This window comes from Toxotes jaculatrix, chromosome 5 (assembly GCF_017976425.1).
Source record: "Toxotes jaculatrix isolate fToxJac2 chromosome 5, fToxJac2.pri, whole genome shotgun sequence".
Classification (NCBI taxonomy): Eukaryota; Metazoa; Chordata; class Actinopteri; family Toxotidae; genus Toxotes; species Toxotes jaculatrix.
This window is the reverse complement of record NC_054398.1, coordinates 1,706,384-1,727,237: the sequence shown is the minus strand read 5'-3', so window position 1 is coordinate 1,727,237 and position 20,854 is coordinate 1,706,384. Positions and strand designations below refer to the sequence as shown.

Below are 20,854 nucleotides of genomic sequence, written 5' to 3'. Positions count from 1 at the left end.
GTTCCACAACAGTTTCCAACCATACCCTCAGTTTGTCACATTGATCACGTGCTGATCAGTCAGATACTGGGTTCTGATCTGGTTCTGATCTGGTGTTGACCATCACGTGGTCCCAGTCTTGCCATAACTCCCTGTGATTTAAGCGCAGAACAAGCTCTGCAGGTTTCCTGTGCCTTTGGTCGGCAGGGTGGCGGCACTGGAAGATTCCTGGAGCCCTCAGAGTTCAGCACATTTCATGAAATCTGTCGACAGACTCGGGTAGATCTGAATAGCTGGTGGCCTGGCTCTCTGTCTGTCTGTCTGCTTTGGCTCGCTGTTTTATTCATTTAGGTCTAATCTTCTTTGGATAAGCTTTATGAAATGGGATAATCTTCCTTCCCATTCTTTTACTGATTCATTGATCTATTCTTCTTTTTCTTTGCCTCCTTCTTCCCCTCCTTTAACAGCGTCCAAACGGGATGTGTTCCCCTGGCTCTGCCGTGTAAAACGTCCCTGTACAAATAAATAAGCCCTTCTCTAAACGAGCCCTTTCACTCTGTCCTGCCCACACTGTCCCTAAAATACCGCTGGCCTAAATAACGCTTCATATCCAGACCAAAACCCTCCAGTCTTTACGTCACTAATGCCCATGTATCAGGGCGCTGTACTGGGTGTATTTTAATTCACACAGTGGGTGCATCCTGATTTAGCCAGACAGAGCCAGATTATGGTCTGCTCTGCTCTGCATACACTGTATAGATCACCAGATTTCCAGCAAATCATGATGTAGCAGAACATCATTTGTTGAGGATTAGTTTGTCGTGTTGATGTGTATTTTCTGGACGTTTTCATCTGTGAATACATGTATTGTGTATATGTTTATGTGCGTGTGTGTGTGTGTGTGTGTGTGTGTGTGCATGTTGTTACCCAGAGCCCATGGTTTGTCCTCCCCTGGCCCCAGGCGACATGGGTCCTTGTATTGAGTAAAAAGTGCGTGCTGCTGCTCCAGCTTGTCCTCTGGAAAAACACAAGAGCGCATGTGCACGCACACGCACACACACGTACACGCACGCACACACACACACACACACACACACACAAAGCAATGTCACACACACAGTCACAGTTTTAGTCTAAATGTGACCAAAGACTTAAAAACACATTACTGACATTTCTTCCATGACTCCTGTACCACGTCTGCTTCTTTAATGTCTGATGCGACGCACAGTTTATGTGTAGTTTGTTTTGTCATCTGGGTGAATGTTGTGTTTTGCTGTGTTTGTGGAACAGAGTCTATCTCCCGATGCAAGGCAGATTTCAGTGAAATGAAATCAAATGATGTAAAATGAGATCAAACCTAAAAGTCCCCGGCAACAAGGAGCACTAAGTTGGGATAAATGATCAGGAACATCGAATAATGAGAAGTAATCAGGATCCAGGTGTGTGACAGGTGTGAACATCTGTCATGTTCACATGCAGAAAGAAAGATGAGCTGTGATATTAATTCTGAAAGTAAATAATCTTATCATGAGATATTATTGATGTCATGTTTCTACACGACTTCCTCCTCAAGCTTTTACCATCAATGGTAAATCTATGAATATTTTATTTGCTTCCACTGTAAAAGCCCTGGCACCATGCTACTATCCTGTGGAAGAACTATAGGACGCCTTACATATACTTTTATGAATTATACATCACAGACACATATTCAGTGCGTCTTGGGGAAGAGACGTTGAGAGACGAAGTCTTCATCAGGTCGGTGTGTGAAGTGATTGGCACAGAATAAAAAGTTTAGAATATACTGGTTCAGCCCTGACGTCTCCATACCTGAGGAGCAGTTGTCAAAGTTGAGGTCTCCCAGGATGACATCAAAGGCCACCAGGTCTTCCAGCACCTTCTCCCCTTCAGGTGGCTGGGATGAGGAATGACGAAACTCGGTCCCCCATCGGAGCAACAGGTCCAGCTGCTCACATCGCACAGAGGCGTCACCTGGTCGCCCGTGCAGTGTGTGTGTGTGTGTGTGTGTGTGTGTGTGTGTGTGTGCATGTGTGTGTGTGCATGTGTGTGTGTGTGTGTGTGTGTGTGTGTGTGTGTGTGTGTGTGTGTGTGTGTGTGTGTGTGTGTGTGTGTGTGTGTGTGTGTGTGTGGTAAAGAGAGGGAGGAGGAAGAGAAGAAGCAAATGAATACAAAGTGCTGGCTGTATCTCTCCTGTGTTTCACAGTGGACTTTATAATCTTTTCACTGCACATTGTGTGTATGTACAATCAGAAGCACACACTGCACAGAATTAGTACTGTCCCTGAATTTAATGACTGTGTGTGTGTGTGTGTGTGTGTGTGTTTTTGGACTTAATGACATGTGTTTATTAAGTTTATTTATTATGCCGCTAATTTTAGTGACATAACATTAAGTCACCTTTGGTGCTGTTTTGCTTTGGCAGCGTTTGCCTCTGTCCTGCCAGTAAATCAGATAAATCGGAGTTAGAGAGAGAGAGAGAAGGGAGGAGGTGACTAGAGGGAGGTGGTGGGTGAGAGTGTGTGAGAGAGAAACAACAGCTGAATAGTGGAGAGTGTGAGAAACAAAGAGGTGTCAAGATATTGGTGGATGAGTAGGTGGCTTTGGCTTTGATTACTCTCAGCCCCAGCTCAAGTACATGTGAAATGTAATGTGCTTTTTTTTTTTTTTTTTTTACTGGTTCACTCAGAGATAGATAAAGCTGGGGGCTGTGTGGGTGTGTTTGCTGTACAGTTACCTATGAATGTGTGAATACCGTGTGTGTGTGTGTGCGTGTGTGTGTGTGCATGCTTGCTTGTTTCAGCTTGGCTTTCTGTGTGTGGAAGCTTGTGTGCGCAGACTTGGATGATGTTCCTTTATGTATTTGCAACTCAACAAAAATCCTATTCTAATGAAGCGCCACAGTCATAAGCGGGAACTTCCAAGACAACCAGGAGGTTTTTCCTTGAATGGTCAACAAAGTAAACACCAGAGGGGAATTTGGTTCTGATGCACTGCACAGGAGCTGGAAGGGATTTTGTTGTTTCAGGTTAGTGGTAATTATTTATTCATTTAAGTTCCCATCAGAACGTGTAAACGACTGTTACAGCTCACAGGCAGTGATGGGAAACATGTCCAGGCTGCTTCAGCTCAAACATTAGTTTTTATTAGTCCACATCATCGACTGTCACCAAAGAGGACATGGTGACAGTTTAGTTATTTGGTTCCTTTAGGCCTTGTTAGCTTTGGTCTGCGTCCGGTGACACAGTGTTTAATGCTGTTTCATTTAAAGGAACAGTCTGAGTGGATCTCTGAACTGATGCCCACGCTCCCCTTTGTGGACATGTGAGTTTTTATTGATTGTTTTGGGGTCAGAAAAGCAGAAGGTGCACATTTTGATATATTTGGTATTTGAAATCCCTAACAAACAGAAAAGCAGCAGTCAGAGAGGCTGCTGAGCCAAACCAACAACACACAGCTCCCATGACTTTGACCCACAATGGTGTCACTAATCAGTGTTCCCATACACAGTGTGGGAAAGTTCTCACTTCTGCAACACACATGATTCTTCATCATTTTCTCTCTGTGTGTCATTGGGTCTTCCTGGAGTATGATAACATTTACGGAATAACTTCCCCTTTGACTTACTTTATGTATTTACTACATTCTGACAAGATGGCTGCTGCCAGTACTGCTAATGATGCTACTACTAGCAAACACAAGAAAGCTGTTACACACATGAGAAGCTGTTCTGACAGGTGAGAAGAGCAAAACACAATAATCACAGGATTCAGTTCAGTGCATGTCACTGATTCTTTTCCTCTCAGAAAAGAATCAGGTCTCTGCGCTCCTCCCCCTTTTCTCTTCCCTCTTATCCCTGTCTTACCCCCACATTGCAACCCCCCAAAGGTTTTGTGTTTGATGTATTTTTAGAAACAGCCCTGGCACTGCTATATTTAGGCCTGTGAGAAGCGTAGGAGGAGCTCAGAATAGCAGGCGAAGGGGAGGGGGGGAGGGGGGGGGTGTCTTTGGTAAAAAATGAGGGAGGCATCGACCGGAGGCTTTAAATAGGGTTGTGACGCCTTCAACAGCTTGAGCCAGTCGCCATGGGAACAGCAGGAGGAGGCACGCAGGGGTTTTGATGCGCCCATTTATCTAGCTATCTGGACATACAAACACACACACACAACACACACACAACACAACACACACACACACGCACACACACACACGGCTCTCTGGCTGCTTTAGTGAGAAACAATCATAAAGACACACTCAGAGCTAAGATGTTCTCTGCTCTCAGCACCAAACAGCCTTGAACAGTCAAAGGCATGTGATGGAAATCACATGCGTACATGTCTTTTATAAAAGACAGCGACAGAGAGAGTTTGGACAAATGAGGAATATTTAACTGTACCTTCTATGGCGTGGAGGTGCGTACACGTGAGATATCCCACAACCCTTTGCTCCTGATGGGAGGTGCCCACGTGAACCTGCAGGGGACCAGAGACAAACAGGACTTCATGTCACCGTGCCGTGTTCAAAAGCAGCAAGATCAAAGTCCACTTAACAAGTGTGTTTGTGTATGTAAAGCATGCAATCATAAGAGGCAAGGTGAAACTTTATTGATCCCTGTGGGGAAAACAGAGTCATTACAGCAGTAATTTCATTAGGGCAGATTAGATGTGCTACATAACAGCAGTGGGGCATCCTGGGAGAAGGAAAATGAATTAAAAGTATGTACCATATGAAATCAGACAGAAACACCCTGCATTCACCCAGGAAGAAAAAAATAAACAGAGAAATAATTCCATAACGCAATTATGACGCCTGGATCCTGGAATTATAATCAGCTCATGATTATTAGATATGTATCTGAGAATTACAAGAACAAAAACTGAATAATTACAATTATAAGATCCCTGTGTTGCAACAATTACATAATATTATGTTATTATAATTAAGATAATAATAAAGATAACATAATAGATCTGTTATTGACAATAATAAGATACATGTACTGTAATAATTAAGTAATAATGATCTAATTATTATGGCATAATTATGAGATAAGGTTCCTGTTATAAAGAGATCAATTTCTCATAATGATTTTCTTGTAATTATTATTACCAGATATAACGTTTGTAATTATGAGACCTTTTTTAACAATTATGAAAAAAAAAATCCTAATTTCATAATAATGACAGAAAATATCTTGTCTCGTCTCCACTGAAGGCAGCATAGTTCCATAACGCATACTGTACCACAAGTGAGAAAAGATGAGATGTAAGATCAGGATGTGAGAATAAGGAGAAAGTTAAACACAGAGCACATGTAAATAATCCATTCACGTGTACAGAGGAGGGTGAACCATGTGTGTCAGGTATTTTTAATGTGCAGATGGTGAAAACAATTCCAGCTGAAGTTTCTCACACTGATGTTCATGTTGTTCCTTCTGCATATTTAAAGTTTGTATTGAGACGTTTTAAATGAATATGTGTCGGCTCCTCTTGCTCTGCTCTGACTGTGACTGTCAGCAGATCTGATTGCAGGCTGCGGCAGCTGGAGCATTAGCATGTATATGGCTGCAACTGACTGATGTTGCTAAATAAAGGCCAGATGCGGTGAGCATTTCTGGGAGCCTGCTGTCTACTGATCAGCACCCAGCATCCAGACACAGTGTCTGAGCCCAGTTTCAGACGCACAGGTTGACTCCTGCTCAGCGCAATGTATTTTTTCCTGCCCTGCGTTTCACACAGATCACCTGTGAACCAAACAGAGTCGCCAGTGCGGTCTTTTGATTTCCTGTTGATTGAGATCAGTTTTATTTAGGCAATCTTTTTTTTTTTTTATACTCGTTTCACTTTTTAGTCACGCTTGTGCCACGGCTCTCCGGAAGATGATTTCATTTAAAAATGAATGATCACATGATCACTACAAAATGGATTGCAATGAAATTTTACACAGACAGTCATAGTTCCCAGAGAATCTCTGTCTCACTGATGCTGTTGAGCTCTGGACTCGTCCTTTAGTGCCTTTATGAGCTTTATATTTTTGGCTTTTAGTGAAATATCCCAGCAACTGCAGTATTGAATGGACTGCCATGAAATTCAGTACACAAATACACAACATGCACAACAGTGCCTACGTACAGTCTCACAGAGCTGCTAGCAAGGCTACTTATGACTCTTAGTCTTGTCGCACAACACACACACCGGGGTTGCAGTGAGTTTACACCTTGGAGGAAAAGTAGTCTTGGGAACAGAGCTAAGTAAAATAAACATGAACATACTGTTTGTTTGGAGTGTTCATTCTACACACGTGTTATCACTGTCCTGACTCAATCAGCGTGAGCTAAACACGGAGCTGAAGATATTATTTTTTCAGCACGTCCTCATACACTTGATGCATATTTCAATACTTCTTCCCAACCTCCATTTCTCCGTTCCACGCGGCAGCAGAGTGCGAGCAAAGCTGCAATAAATTCAACATCACTCGAGATTTAATCAGACACCTTCAGGATCAGCGCTGAGAAGTCCTTCAGCAACGGAGGAGCAAGACACGGAGCGAGGCAGCAGAGGCTGGCAGCTCTGAAGTGCTGGTGGGTGGATGCAGACTGATGAGGAGGAGGAGGAGGAATAAAGGGTTGCAGAGAAAAGGGAGATGGTGATTGTGGGGTGGTTAGTCTGAAGTGGGAAGGCGTCTGGGTGGAGTAGATCTATAACAAGGCAGAATACACCCGGTACGAGGCCAGCTTAGAGACGGCCATGGAGTCAACAATCAATGTATGATCTAACCCGAGCAACAAACCGCACTGCATCATTTTTGTATATGTACTACAGACTATTGCCAGTTGCAGCAGAGCCGTAATTCAACATGCTGTTTATCCAATTAATGAAAGCGTTTGCACTTGCTGCTCTAAAAGCTCGCTGTCTGGCAAGGTTTTTGCAGGGAATAATCCTCTGACCGGCAGGAAAATAGCACTTCACCTTTCTGTCTTTTTGTTTTTTTCATTTCGGTATTTAAGAGAACAGCTGGCCTTTTTGAGAGCAGCGTGCTTATGCTCCCCCTGTGCCTGCATGGGTGTGGTGTGGTGGTGTTAACGTGCGAGCGGTTGTGTCTATGTATGTGCAGGCCTGGGACAGAGAGGAGACCTGTCCAGTGTGAACCCAGCCTGTGACCCTGAACAGGAACTGATAATAACCTAAAGCTTCATCAAGACAAAGTCCAAGGAGGAAGACGTGACAGCACTCGTCCGGTTGATCAGCAGGTGTTCTCGGGTAAATGCAGTAAAGCAGAACACAGCTCTGAGGATCAGAGACACAAAGCAAAAGAACACTTAACCATTACACCCTTCACTGCTATACAATGATAGAATTATTATTAAAAACAAAGGTACAAAGCTGTAAAAAAAACCCCAACAAACAAACTAACAAACTAACAAAAAAAATAGTCCTAAGGTTGCTGCTCCTTAGCTACCCCGTTCCTTCCAGTAACTTCTTTTGCCGGGATTTAAAAACACAACTGTTGTGTGACGCTTTCATTTAGTCAAATTAATGTGTATAATTTAAGATCAATTCATGTCCACTATAATGGAGAAAGAAATTGGCATTTACCTCTCTGGTGAATAAGGCACCGTGTTAAAGCACCCCACTGAGGAGTAAACTTTCGTTTAGACAAATGGAACAGATTGCCAATAATGGGATGGCTGTTTTGGCTTGGTATCTGTGCAGAACCCCTAATGAAAAATCCTAAAAGCCTCAATAAAGCATCGGTCTAATTAGCCAGATTTTAATACCAAACACAAAGCTCACATTGTAGACTAAAGTACAGTAAATACACCTTACAGCAAAGGCCATACATTTCCCTCTGAAGATTTGAGGCACTAATTCAATTACTCCTAATGGGATGAGTGTTTTGTGAGAGTGGGTGGGCTGGAGGAGCAGAAAAGACTGGTCCAATTTCGTTAAATGCCCCGATGGCACATTAACTTTTCTAATAATGTTGCATAAGATGTGAGACTGCAATGGTTTGCTTATACAACCTGACCAACCCTGTCGCCTATGTATTTACACTGACCGGGCACATAATCAGAACACCATACTACATTTAACCAAAAACCCCACCTTCCTCATCCTCATCCTCATCAGGTGACGGCTAAGTTGCCTTAGCTTAGCATGAAGACTGGAAACAGCCTGGCTCTGTCAAACCCAAAAAGCTGACCACCACCCCTGAAGTTTACCAATTAACATGTTATATGTTTTACATGTTATCTATATGTTACATATGTTTTATCTGTATAAAAGCTGAACTGTAAAAGCAGGGAGGGTGGGGGGTTGAGTGCTATTGACCTTCTTATCTAACTCTGCAAAAAAGCAATTAAGCTATCTCATTATTTAAGTGTTTAGCTTTTCCTTTAAGTACTAATGTACCAAGTGTATTTAAATCCATAAATGTTGGTATAGTGGGAATATTCCCTGCTTTAACCACTTTGTGTTAAAATCGTAAAAGTAATATTAAAGCCCATATTTGTTTCTGTTACATGTTTTATTCCTTCATTGCTTTTTATTTCTCAGTTTGAGTAAATCTCACCACAGGGGCCATTAAAATTTCATCTAATCATCTCATCCTTTCTTTTTCCCCTTCCCTCTTCCTTCCCCTCTGCTCTTCGCTCTATCTGCTTGCCAGGCTCTGTATTAATATTTCAGGGACTTATCTATGCTTCAATAGGCGTGTGTGCAGCCTGAAACAGACATGATGCCTGAGGGGATTCTTATGTTTGTGTGTGTGTTTGTGTGTGTGTGTGTGTGTGTGTGTGTGTGTGTGTGTGTGTGTGTGTGTGTGTGTGTGTGTGTGTGCACACTCATGCTTACAAGAAAGAGGGGACTTCCATCGTGTTTATTTTGTCCGCGGTCTATGCAGAAGATGAAATTCAGATAAGGCTAACTCTGATCACAGTTCTGTGTAATGATAAGGGAAAGCAGTTTGTGCTCAAAGTGTCTTTTTCCCTTCGTAAGTAGAAAAACAAAAACATGAAATGAAATTAACTGTATTTCTTAAAACAAAAACAAAGGAAAAAAAAACAGCAAATGCTAAAACTTCCCATGGCTTCGCTTCTTTCCACTGCATCGAGACAGAAGTGAGCGGAACTGAAATGAGCTGTGAGAGGCGATTTCACACTGGAAGCCAACCAAACCAAGCTGAGCTACAAGAGTCTGATTACCAAACCTCGGAGGGTGCTGTAACTAATTACCTTAACTTTACAAACAGACGAGGGGTGAGCCAAGGTTTCACCTCGCATTACTCGCATGAGCCTGATTGCTTCACTTGGAAACCAAGCAGCCAAATTATGGTGATGACAGACAGGCGGCAAAAAGCAGCAGGGTGACAGATGAGCTGTGGTTTTGTTTGTCGGTCTTTCCAGATGAGCAACGCCACAGACAGTCTTATATTTAAGTCTTTTCACTGTAAACAGTCAAGGATGTTGCTTTCCATCGCTGGAGACAGTACATGGCAAGTAAGGGAAGGAAGACTGATGCTGCAGTGTTTCTAGAAGACTGGTAACCAGTGTTAGCCGGTAATGCTAACGTTGGCTGTGCAGCGATAGCAAAAACTTACGTATGAATAGCACCTTTAAGCCATTTGGGCCAGGTCAGATCGATTCTGACACAAGCTGAAGTCCAGTCTCAAGTCAACAGAGAAAATGTTAGTCAGTCAGAATCAATCAATCAATCAATCCTCGTAAAGTCTCAGATCATTTAAGGCAGATGATTTATGGGTTAAATCTTAAGTCACCTGAGATTCGTTGTGTGTTGACAGACAAGTTAAACTCAAGCTTAAAGTCAGTCCAGTTCAAGTCTGAGACAAATCCATGTCAGTAGTTTGTTAATAAGAAGTCTGTTAATTCCAGTGAGCAGTCAGGTCCAATTAATTTCTCAGGTCCTCATTTTTCTAACTTAATAAAAAGCCTCAGATCTATAGCTGTGGCGTATCACATAGTCTTGTGTGAGTGGAAGTGAGTGGAACTCCACTCCCCAAAGTAAATAGAAATATAAAAGAGCAGATGGTCTGACTGAGATAAACTATGCTGCTAGAACGGATGTGTGCTGTTGCCTTTGATTGAGTGTTTGATTAAAGCACGATTCCGGTATTTTGCAGCCTGGTGTGTTTCCCATAAACGTGGCTATTATGACCATCCATGGGTGGTGCTAACTTTGCATTTGCCAGCTCTGTCGCGCAAAACACTGTTTATCAGGGAAATCATTTGTCTCTGGCCTCTGAGTCTGACTGAAAGTTAAACAGGATGTAGCTGTAAATGCAACGTTAGAACAACCTAAAGAGCCGCAGCAGACATATTTATGGGAAATAAACCAGGCTGAAAAACACCAAAATAATCCTTTCGGTTTTGCATTGAAAGACAGGTTGAAATCCCTGTGCTGCAGAACAGGAAAGCAATTTGTGTCAATACATTGAATTGACCTTGATGGTGAACAAAGGGCCTTTTGGTCATTAACGGCCAGGGCTACATTTGGGGAATTCTCCCATTGATTTCCATTCTATCCAATCTAGGATTTGAGTGTGTCCCTGTTTTCAAGCCTAATCCGTAGTAATGCATTTGAACTGTGTATTTACACACACACACACACACACACACACACACACACACACACACACACACACACACACACACACACACACACACACACACAACTCTTCTACCATGCACTTAGTAGTTTGAAATAATTATAAGAGGGGATAAATGTTGAGACTGAAAAGCTTTAATTACGGAGCCAGAGCTGGCTCTCTCTTTAGGGAAACATTTTTTAATTAATATTCTATCTCTGCCTCTCTCACCCTCTCTCTCTCTCTCTCTCTCTCTCTCTCTCTCTCTCGTGAATCACTTCTCCACAAGAGACAGTTTAGATTTATGTTGCTGACCTGCTGCTGCTCTCCAGGTAAATACATCCATGGGGAAATGATGAGAATCTGTGTATTGAGTCTTGAGTGAGATCTGCTGGAGACTGAATTCATTTAAGAAGAACACCATCTGACATGCTTATGATTGAAATAAATCCCGCTGATAACAACAGCAGAAGATGGCTGGATGTAGGTTTTTGGCATCATCATCATCATCAGGTCTATGACCCGAAGCAAACAATGTTCTCTGGGAGAAAAGCTCATCCACCACCCGGACCTCCACACGCTTCACTTTTACCCTGATACATCGCGACGCATTACTGTCTACACTGGCACTGAACACTGGGACTGGACATAAATCCTGAGGTGTAGAATCACCCAGTATGGCTGTGGTTCCTGCAGGGATACTGGTTCTGCTCAGACCGATGATAATTTAATTAAAATAATTTCCCACACAAAATGTACGACGGCATCAGGAGACAATTTTGTAAAACCCTGAGTCATTACATTCTTTGGTTCTGAATCAATTTTTCATTATTTAAACATTTCACTTCAGCAATCCATGGAATTTTCATATGAATAAATGTCCATTTTGATTCACAAGGGTCATTAAATAGTTATTGCAACACCTGAGTCCAGAGGCATAAAACCCTGTGTAGGTTCTAGACTAAAGCTCTGTTTCTCCGCAGCCTGTACTGTTTGCATGTTTAATGTCAGGGAGGTGGAACAGTGGATACAGCAGTCAGTACTGTTCAAACCCATGGATTGCTAGGGGGCTCTCCACAAAGAGAAGCCCCCCTAGTTTGCATGTGCTTTGACCCTGGGCTTTGAGGTTTCCTCCCACAGTCCAAACACAGGCTGGTTCGGTTAACTGGTGACTCTAAATTGCCAATTTGTCTATCTAGCGACCTGCCCGAGGTGTACCCCGCCCCCCCACCCCTCCACAACCCTCAACAATACAGCTAATGGATGAATGGACGTTTGGATCACGTTGAGAATTAAAGTGTAAAATAGGAAAAGGGAGGATTTGAAGATCACCACTTTAACAATGACTTCTGACTGAGTTTCCTGGTTTGTGTTTGATATGAAAGAACAAACAGCGTCTGGTAGCTGCACAGAGAAAAGCAGCATGAACATCAGGTACATCAAATGAACTGCATCTAATGACATGCACCCCAGCTGGTGGTGAAGTGAGGCAGAGTGGTAATGAGTGAGAGTGACCAAAGGTTCATGCAGGGGAAGAGAGGCTTCACAACAAGACGCTGCCTTGGAAAGCTGCCGAGACGTGTGGAGGACAGGGTGTGAGGAAGGAACAGCAGGCACATCAAAAGCCTGCAAGCTGGCCGGGAGACGGGCAGGTTACAGCAAGAACCGATGCTGAACACTTTTCCCTGGCTGAGAACAACAACGTGCAGTCAGGACGCAGCGTACTGTAGTAAGAAACAAAGCACGCGGCTCTAAAAGCTCCTTCAATATTGATGGCACACAAAGTGGCTGTTAACAGCATCTCAAATGTCTGTTTGAACTCTGCCACATTTGATTAGCTCGCTCGGGTGTTTGGCAGCAGTGCAAGTCAAACTCAGAAAACCCTGACCCGTGAAGACATTTCCCCGGTCTGCCTCATGCTTTATTGACATCAGGGCTGGATAATGAACTGAATTTATGGAATTACCAACATCATGAACCAATTACCGACTAAGCAGCTAACTTCAGCCGACCAATTAGTGCAAAGTCCAATACAGAACTCCAGGCTCTTTCACTTCTCATATGTGCCAGCGAGTGGATTCTGATTCTTGATCTTTGACTCTTGACTGTTTTATCAAGCTGCTGTTCCCAAGGTCAAGAATGAACTTTCTTCCTCACAAGCAGGCGTTTCTAGATGTTTCTAGATGTTTGGACAAACCAGTGTTGTTATTTTGCCTGAAGCTACAGTTTCAAATGTGTCCATCTTTGTGCTTCTTCAGGATTAAGGTACAGGATTAAGGCGTGCAGCTTTAAAAACAGAAAAACCATCCACAGACGTGCTGCTCTATCACCTCAAGCACACAACAGCTAATACAGCACAACGTAATTCCGATGCTTGATAGTTACAAGCCTCACTATATTATTTTGCTGGAGCTCAGAAAAGCAAAGAATCTAGGAGAAATCTATAAAGTGTCATTCTCACCGTGTCCTTGATTAGTATGAGGAGCAGCTGAGGTGTAGCTGTAGCCTGAATAAGCAGCTCCTGGCAGTAGGGAGAGCAATTTTGTTTAACATTGTTTGGTTTCCTTCCCTGTCGGCTGGGAGCACAAGCAGCTCGCACCGAGACATGTACGTGCCAGCTGGCTGACAGCCAGCTTGTCAGAGGGACCCGGAGTGACCTCGTATACACGGAGGTGGTGAACGAGGAACGTGGGTCCAGGTTGTAAGATGCAGAGACAGTCAGCAGGCAGCCGGGCTAACAGGATGAGACTGTCAGCGTGCAGGCTGTGTCGGAGTGTGTCTTTATTAGATCTGGTATCTGTACGGACATAAATAAATAGATGCTCACACACACACACACACACACACATATAGCCGCCTGCCGTCAGCATCAGGTCACAGAAAGCGGATCCGTCCCAGCAGGAACTGGATCGGCCACAGACTCACATCTCGACAGTCACAGTACGTGGCTGATTAATGAACTCATAGACTATCAACACTCATCAGATACATACATGCAACTATACACACACACACAAACAATAGAACATGTTCAAGCGTTGTTGGCTTCATCGCAGAGTCATTGCACGTTGTCTGTGCAGGATTCTGTCGAGTCAAACTCAGATAGGTAAATGTGCTCTGTCAGCCTCTGCAGAAATCCCATCACTCTGCATGCAGCCCACATTAGTGCGCTGGTAGACATGTCCTGAACCCATCCTGCTTCCTGCGCTGGCACAGTGGCACCACTGTGAAAACGCCTTCACCATGCATTAAGACTGCACATCGTGTCATGTCATATCTGCATGGGATCTGTCTTACTGCTGAAGGTGCCTAATGGACTCCATAACTGAGTGCTTTTACTCTGGCTTCTGACTGCAGTGGGAGCTACAGAAGACAATCATACGATGGGATCGCACCAGCGACAGCGTCCTAACGCATGAGTGCTCAGCGGTCATCACTACATCATTACATGAGCACTCAGTACTCAGGGGCTGGACCACACCCATCTTCAAACTTGGCCTTCACTTTGATCTCAACTACACAGCTGGAAAGTTTCGCGAGTGTGTGTTGTGCAGTTGTGACACAGACAGAACTACCACCTACACACAGACTCACAAGGTGAAAACAGGACAGGGTATCTCTCAGTTACTCCTGGGAGGTGGAGCCACAGCAACAACGCTCAAGAATCCATAAATTATGACTTTGTGTGTATTTTTCAGTGTCTCCAAGAATAAAGACCGTCCCACTATCACAGTGCTGTCCTGGGTGCAGACTAAGGATTCCTGATCCACAAAAAAAAAAATTAAATCAATCATCTACTGGGCATGCAGCTGAGCGGGAACTGTTTCGCTCATTTATCAATCAAAACTGTCAAACCTGTGAAATATCATCTTACTGCTTGTGAATTGAAGCTCTTTAGGTTTTGGATGTTGGTTGGAAGAAGAAAAAAAAAGCGACAGTGAAAACATGAACCTTGAGAATGAGAAAGTTGTGCATTTGTCACTATTTTCTGACATTTTATCATCTGGATGATGATTAACTCATTAAAAAAAAACAAATCATCAAGAGATTAATCAATAACAAAAATGATGATTAGCTGTAGCTCCAAACACATAATCTGTCATCCTCTAACTCCAGGTCCACAAAGTGTGTGAAAATCACAAGTGAATGGAAAATCTGGGACAGGCCAACATGTATGAATGCATGGAATTATTCAGGTCTCATCCATATCTAACGGTCTTTTGGCATCTGGGTTGTATCCTAATGGCTGCACACAAATTACTGCATCTTAATAAATTTAAACGAATCCTCAGTTGCATAAAATCCTACAATTCAACTCTTGTGTGTAATTCTGCTAATATCAAACATAATGCTGAAGGCCTTGAAAACCCATGACGACACGTATCTGCTGCTTTCCCACACAGCAGCGTGAGTTGTGGAAAGTTGCGAGTGTTCTGTAATTTCTGTGGTGCGTGCACTCACCACAGTGACAGCTGTGTAATATGTGAATGGATGTGGGTGGAAGTAAGTGTGTTCACCAAGTACTGTCTGCAGGCTGTGGATTCTCCATCACAGCAGCATTGTGCCAACAGTAGATGGAGCAGATTGATACTGATGAAAGTTTTTTTTTTTTTTACAGCAGGAGAGAATCAGAATTTGGATGTTTGAAATCTTTTCCCACATGATGCTTTAGCATACTACAAAGATCTGCGGTAATTCATGCAGACAGCTGGCAGGTCATTTCAACTGTGACTCTACATCCCTCTTTCACACTCTCTTTCACACTCACACTCCCTTTCACAAATGTATAATAAGTCAATTTAGTAAAAATAGACTTAATGGGCAGATTCAATTACCACCTTGCCAAAGTTCCAGATAGCAGCATCAGAGATGACAGGATTAGCTTTTGGCTGAAACGGCACCAAGCACCATTCAGAGCATAAACCCATATCATAAATTAGTTCTAATTTTTCAAATAGTGACATTTGGTTCTAATTCAGCTCAATGTGAAATGAAATAAGGAAAAAAAAAAAATCTTTTCCCTATTGCATCTGCAGTGTGACCAGAAAGATATGAAAGTCTTGTTAAAGCCTTCAGAAAGAAGCCCTAAAAATGTCTAAAAATTAGCCTGGGATGTTAGTTTCTCTACACTGAAAAGAACGGTATAATGTAGTTATCTGAGTGGTAACCACATGGATTATCACCCATTATTTCATGGAGGTAGAATTTGATTGAAAATATTACATTGGTTTGAACTTAAAAATACTATATTTTCATTGGGTTAGGGTTATTTGTTATTTGTATATTTGTATATTGTATATTTGTATATTTGGAAATATCTTATATAGACTTTTGTTTTTTATTTTTGGTTTCTACCACTAGAGAGACAGCAACTGCCGGCAAAAAATTCCTTGTATGTGTTTGCGTACTTGGCGAATAAAGCTGATTCTGATTCTGATTCTGATTCATTGCTTTCCTGATTACATGAATAGTTTTAGACATTTTGGGAAAATAACCTAATTTGTGTTGTTATCGCGAGTCAGATTATAATATTGATACTATTTTTAATCTGTCCATTTCCATTTGAGGCTGGGTCCAGCTCCAGCCCCAGATGGTTAGCTTAGCTTAACATAAAGACTGGAAGCAGAGGGAAACAGCCATGCCTTGACAGATTTGACACTGACAGAGCCAGAGTAGTAAAGTAAAAGTAAAGTAAAACCTCTGACCTTGGCAAACAGCGCCCCCTTGGCTGCCAATGCATCCTCTCCTCTTCCATTGGGGTAGCACTCATATCGTGCATCCAGAATAGGGTAGCGGCTGGCCAGCATCAATCCACTGTTCAGGAATTTGAACCTGGAGCAGCAGCCTTTCCAGCCGTACCGTCCAACATCACTCAGCACGTAAGGAAAGTAGCGATGCAATTGCCGCCGCAGTCTAGTTGTCGAACCGTGGTCAAACACTTCCTGCAGAGCCAGAAAATCCAAGTTGGCAGGGAAAAAGGCAGAGATCTCGTGGTCGAGAGTCTCATCTCCATGGCGGCGTTTTCGTCCCGGACGCTTAAAGATTGACGTGCGAGGAACATGAGAGAGAGTATTGTTGGAGGATATCCCTACTCCGCCATCGCCTCCGTGGTAACGAGCAAGGGACTCCCTGGAGGCAGTCATGCTGCTCGTGTCTCCTCCCGCCTGATCTCCAGGCCGATGGTTCCCTGTTTCAGCCTCCTCCTCCTGGGGGTCCGGTTCTGGGGCACTGATGCTGATTTGAACCCCTGAGGTGTGAAGTGGGCAGTCTGTGGGGGACTTTGGCTGGGTCCCTTCACCATGCATGGGACAGTCAGGATGGCCGGGGACACTCGGAGGCCCTGTGGAATGCATGGGGCAGTCTGGAGCGTCCCCTGACGCGTGAACGGGACAGTCTGAGTTGTTAGTTCCTGCAGGGTGGAGTTGGCAGTCTGCCGTGGTGTCTGCTCCTTCTGGGTGAAGGGGGCATCCAGAGGCGCCCCGGTCTCCTGCAGCAGGGTGAACAGGGCAGTCGGCAGCACCTGAGGGGTGAATAGGGCACTCAGTGAGGGGTTCGGTTTCAGGCTCAGCTGGGCCGTTGGTGGTGTGTGTTTGGTCTGGACGCTGATCCAGAGAGGAGGTGCGACGGAAACCTGTGGCGAGGCTGCTGAAGGATGCCGCACTGATGAATGGAACAGAAAGAAAGAAGGAAAAAAGGAAGAAGTATTAGTACATACAAAATGTATGTGGAATGTATGACAGGAATAAATGGATTTAATACTGCTAAGACATAAGCCGGAGGAGCCCAGGAGAAAGCTCTCCTCACCTGATAGAAGTGTTGGTTGGTGAGTCGATGTAGATCTTTATTTGCGGCCGACTGGCACCATTGCGGATCCTCTTCCCCACCTCGCGGGCTCTCCTGTGGGTGTCCGACAGGTTGTTGAACCTGGCCAGGGAGTCTGGCAGCAGGCATACGTTGGCACTGCCGAAACAGAAGCTTCTGCCCTGTGGCCTCCATTCACCAACACCTATGCCCCCAGCCTGGCCCTGCTCAGCCTGGTGTTTGTCTGGTCTGTGCAAGGAGTAAGAGAAAAAGGCCGTATTAAGTCAAACAGACTATGGCACCACGGCAGACGCTGCAGCATGATGAAGTTGTTGTCTGGCGGCTGTCCGGTTTAGCTAGCTATCTGAGGATCTTCAGCAGCATGCTGGGAAATGAGCGCCAGACAGCAGAGAGCACCGCTGCAACTGTGGCGTTAATGTTAATGACAAGCAGAACTCTGATTAAACAAACCTCGAACATGATCAGTACGGAAATGATGAACTTTATAAGCGACAGCGCCATGCTTTGAGTATCGCGTGTAACTGGTGGCAGTAAATGTTCAAAGATTCTCATCCCTACTTTACTGACAGACTCACAGATGTCACTCAAAAACGTTTTGACCTACACAAGATATTTTGTGAAAGATTTTAATGAAGGATATAAAAAAAGAAAACCACAATAATAAAACAAAATAAAACTTGGTATGGTTTAAAAGGTTCACTAATAAGTTTTGAGAAACTTTATGCATATATACACTGAGTGGTAACGTGGGAGATTATCCTACAATACTGATGGTTGAAGTCATTTTTTCCCCACTTTACTTTCATGTCTTATATAGACTCTTAATTTTATTTTCATATCATTATGTTTTTCTTCCCAAATCTGACTTTTCTTCCAAATCTGACCCTCCCTCTGCTTTTTCCTACTACTGGCTCACTCCATAAGGCTTCCTGCTCTTTGATTTTATTTTTCTATATAAGGTGGTACCCAAATGATTCAACAAACCATTACCACATTAATGTTGGGACAGCAGTATAATTACTGGAATTAAAAACAGATTATAAAGGGAACATCTATCACATCTTACACTGTGTTTTACTATGGAAAATGCTGAGTTGTTGGAACAGAGTGTTGCTCTTCCACAGCAAACAAAGCTAAATACAGCATTTCAGAGTTTGTGGTGATGGTGGGTAGCCACTTGGGTTGTTGTTTGGATAACCAAACACCCGCTGAGAACTGATCGAGCCAGGCAGCTGGAAACCAGACCAATGCACAAACTATTTGCAGCAGATAATGACTCCATTTTCTGCTTCTTGAAATCTTGAAACCATGTGAACTACTGGTTCTCTTGATATCAAATGAAGCATGACTCTGCAACTGCATGGTCTATTTCTCATCTCAAATTGGTTCAGAAACCCATCTCGATGCATAGTTTTGGAGAAACCTGACAATGAAACAGGCTGTTTCCAGAAAAGCCAGTTTGAAAATCAAATGCAAACAAACGATGGCCAAATGACTGATGTGTTTATCCAATCAGTCAGTCACAACTGACGTCTATCCTTATATTTTATGTACACAGTCTTGAACATTTCTGTGAACAACACAGTCTCAATGCAGATGTTACCAGCTGTCTTATTTGTTCTGTACATCTGTGCCTCTTTCACCAAGGGCAACACTGACCTGCGGTAGGTGTACAAGTAGGGCTGGCGGACGGCCTGCAGCGGAGCCCAGATGATGAAGCCCAGAAGGGCAAAAGGCAGGGAGGTGAGGAGGAGGAGCAGGTAAAGCGGTGCAGAGATCAGGACGCACAGGGTGAGGAAGGAGCAGGGGTCCTGGGAGCGTTGTCGCTTCTCCAGCGAGGTGGCCACGCACGAGGCCAGGAGCCGGTCCAGGAGCCAGTAGCAGGGGAACACCAAGCTCCATGATAAGCCATCGAGGAAGTGCAGACAGGCACTAGAGTAAGGGGTGGTTTGGAGGACCATCTCTTTCCTTCTTTCTCTCTCTTTCTTCCTCTCTTTCGCTTTCCCCTCACCTCACACACTCCGTCCACACCCACATAAACTTTTTAAACAAGCTCAGATTTGTTCCAGAGATAAACAGACTCAATTGCAGACCCTTCCACTTCCTGGAGAAAGCCACACTACATGGTTTGGGTGATGTTTATCTTCACAGGAAAGCTTGTCTAAGTCTCAGTGCCCCTCCCTCAGCAATTACACCCTCTACAGGAGGGGTCAAGAAGCGTAGACTGGAGGTAGGGGGTTGCCATGATGAAAGCTTTTCCTTTGATGACGGATCTATGATTGCGAGGACTCCAACGACATCGGGAGGGGGCTGCCATTAAACATCAGCATTTCCTCAAGACCTGGAGAAAGTGAGCAGATCGATAGAAGAACAGAGGAGGGAAACAGGAAGAGGGGAGAGAGGGGGGAGAGGGAGGAAGGAAAAAGAAGCAGATTAGTGACTGACTTGATGTGAGCATGCTGGGAACCAAATGAACGTCATAAATCTCATCACACGTTATCCAACTTTTGTGGCTGCAGCATTAAAATGGTCAGTTTTATATCAAAATGGCCCAAGGTTCTGTCATCCTGCCACAACTGCTGGAAACACAAAAGTAAAAGCAAGCCAATGACAAGTAAATACAGAGAGTGCCCTTAAAGCAGCTAGCTAAGATTTTCATACATTTTTTATACATTACGTTAAAAATTCAAAAACATTTATGTGATATTTCTGTCAGTTTTCAGTTGTTGTTTACAGAATATAGCTATCTTTACAATTCACTTCACTTCATTACACTTTAGGCCTCTAGAAGGTCTCAGCCTAGCTTGCTGGACTAGCAAACTAGCTGGCTAACAAACGAGGCTAACAAAAACTAACGAAACAGCCTACCTGGGTGCAAGGTTTAGGTTAACTGATTATCTCAATACAAAGTTGGAAATATACTGGGTGGATAGATAAATAAACAGCTAATAGACAAGTACAGTGATATAGTTAAATTATAATGTTAATTCTGATGTTGCTAACTTGTTACAGCACAAAAACAAATTCCAACACAGTAACAACAGAAATTAGGCGCCCACCAAGTTTTAATAGTTAAAGTACATTTATAAAATAGGAAGTGGGCAGTGGAAACAGTTCCTAGAAGTACAGTAATAAACGGTAACAAAGAGGATGCTAATCGACGTGACACTAACCACTGCTGTTTAAAAGATCACATTTTCTTCCTGCCCACAGATGATTAAACTAGAAATCCCAGTCCTTGAATGCTTTTCAACTGACTTTAATTCCATCACAAGTGCGGGAAGGGAATCAATTCCACCGCCATGAATAAATAATGAAATGATTAATTCATTCATGTCAACAGCTAGGGTTTAGCAAGATACAAAGAGAGTGCTGACCTCAGTGTAACCTCATATACCCATCTGGGAGCACAACAGCAACAGCACTACAACCT

General features: G+C 43.5%; 1 protein-coding gene across 1 annotated transcript in view; it reads right to left on the bottom strand.

Annotated features, from left to right (window-relative positions):
• Window positions 1–19,413, bottom strand: part of smpd3 (sphingomyelin phosphodiesterase 3) — a 28,137-nt gene extending 8,724 nt beyond the window's left edge. The window contains exons 1-6 of the mRNA XM_041039170.1: window positions 19,081–19,413; window positions 17,404–17,649; window positions 16,305–17,259; window positions 4,394–4,469; window positions 1,810–1,971; window positions 907–996 (exon numbers count right to left, since the gene is read on the bottom strand). Of these exons, the coding sequence (XP_040895104.1) occupies window positions 907–996; window positions 1,810–1,971; window positions 4,394–4,469; window positions 16,305–17,259; window positions 17,404–17,649; window positions 19,081–19,382 (1,831 nt within the window). The 5' untranslated portion in view covers window positions 19,383–19,413. The remainder of the gene's footprint in view (window positions 1–906; window positions 997–1,809; window positions 1,972–4,393; window positions 4,470–16,304; window positions 17,260–17,403; window positions 17,650–19,080) is intronic.
• Between the last annotated feature and the right edge of the window lie 1,441 nt (window positions 19,414–20,854).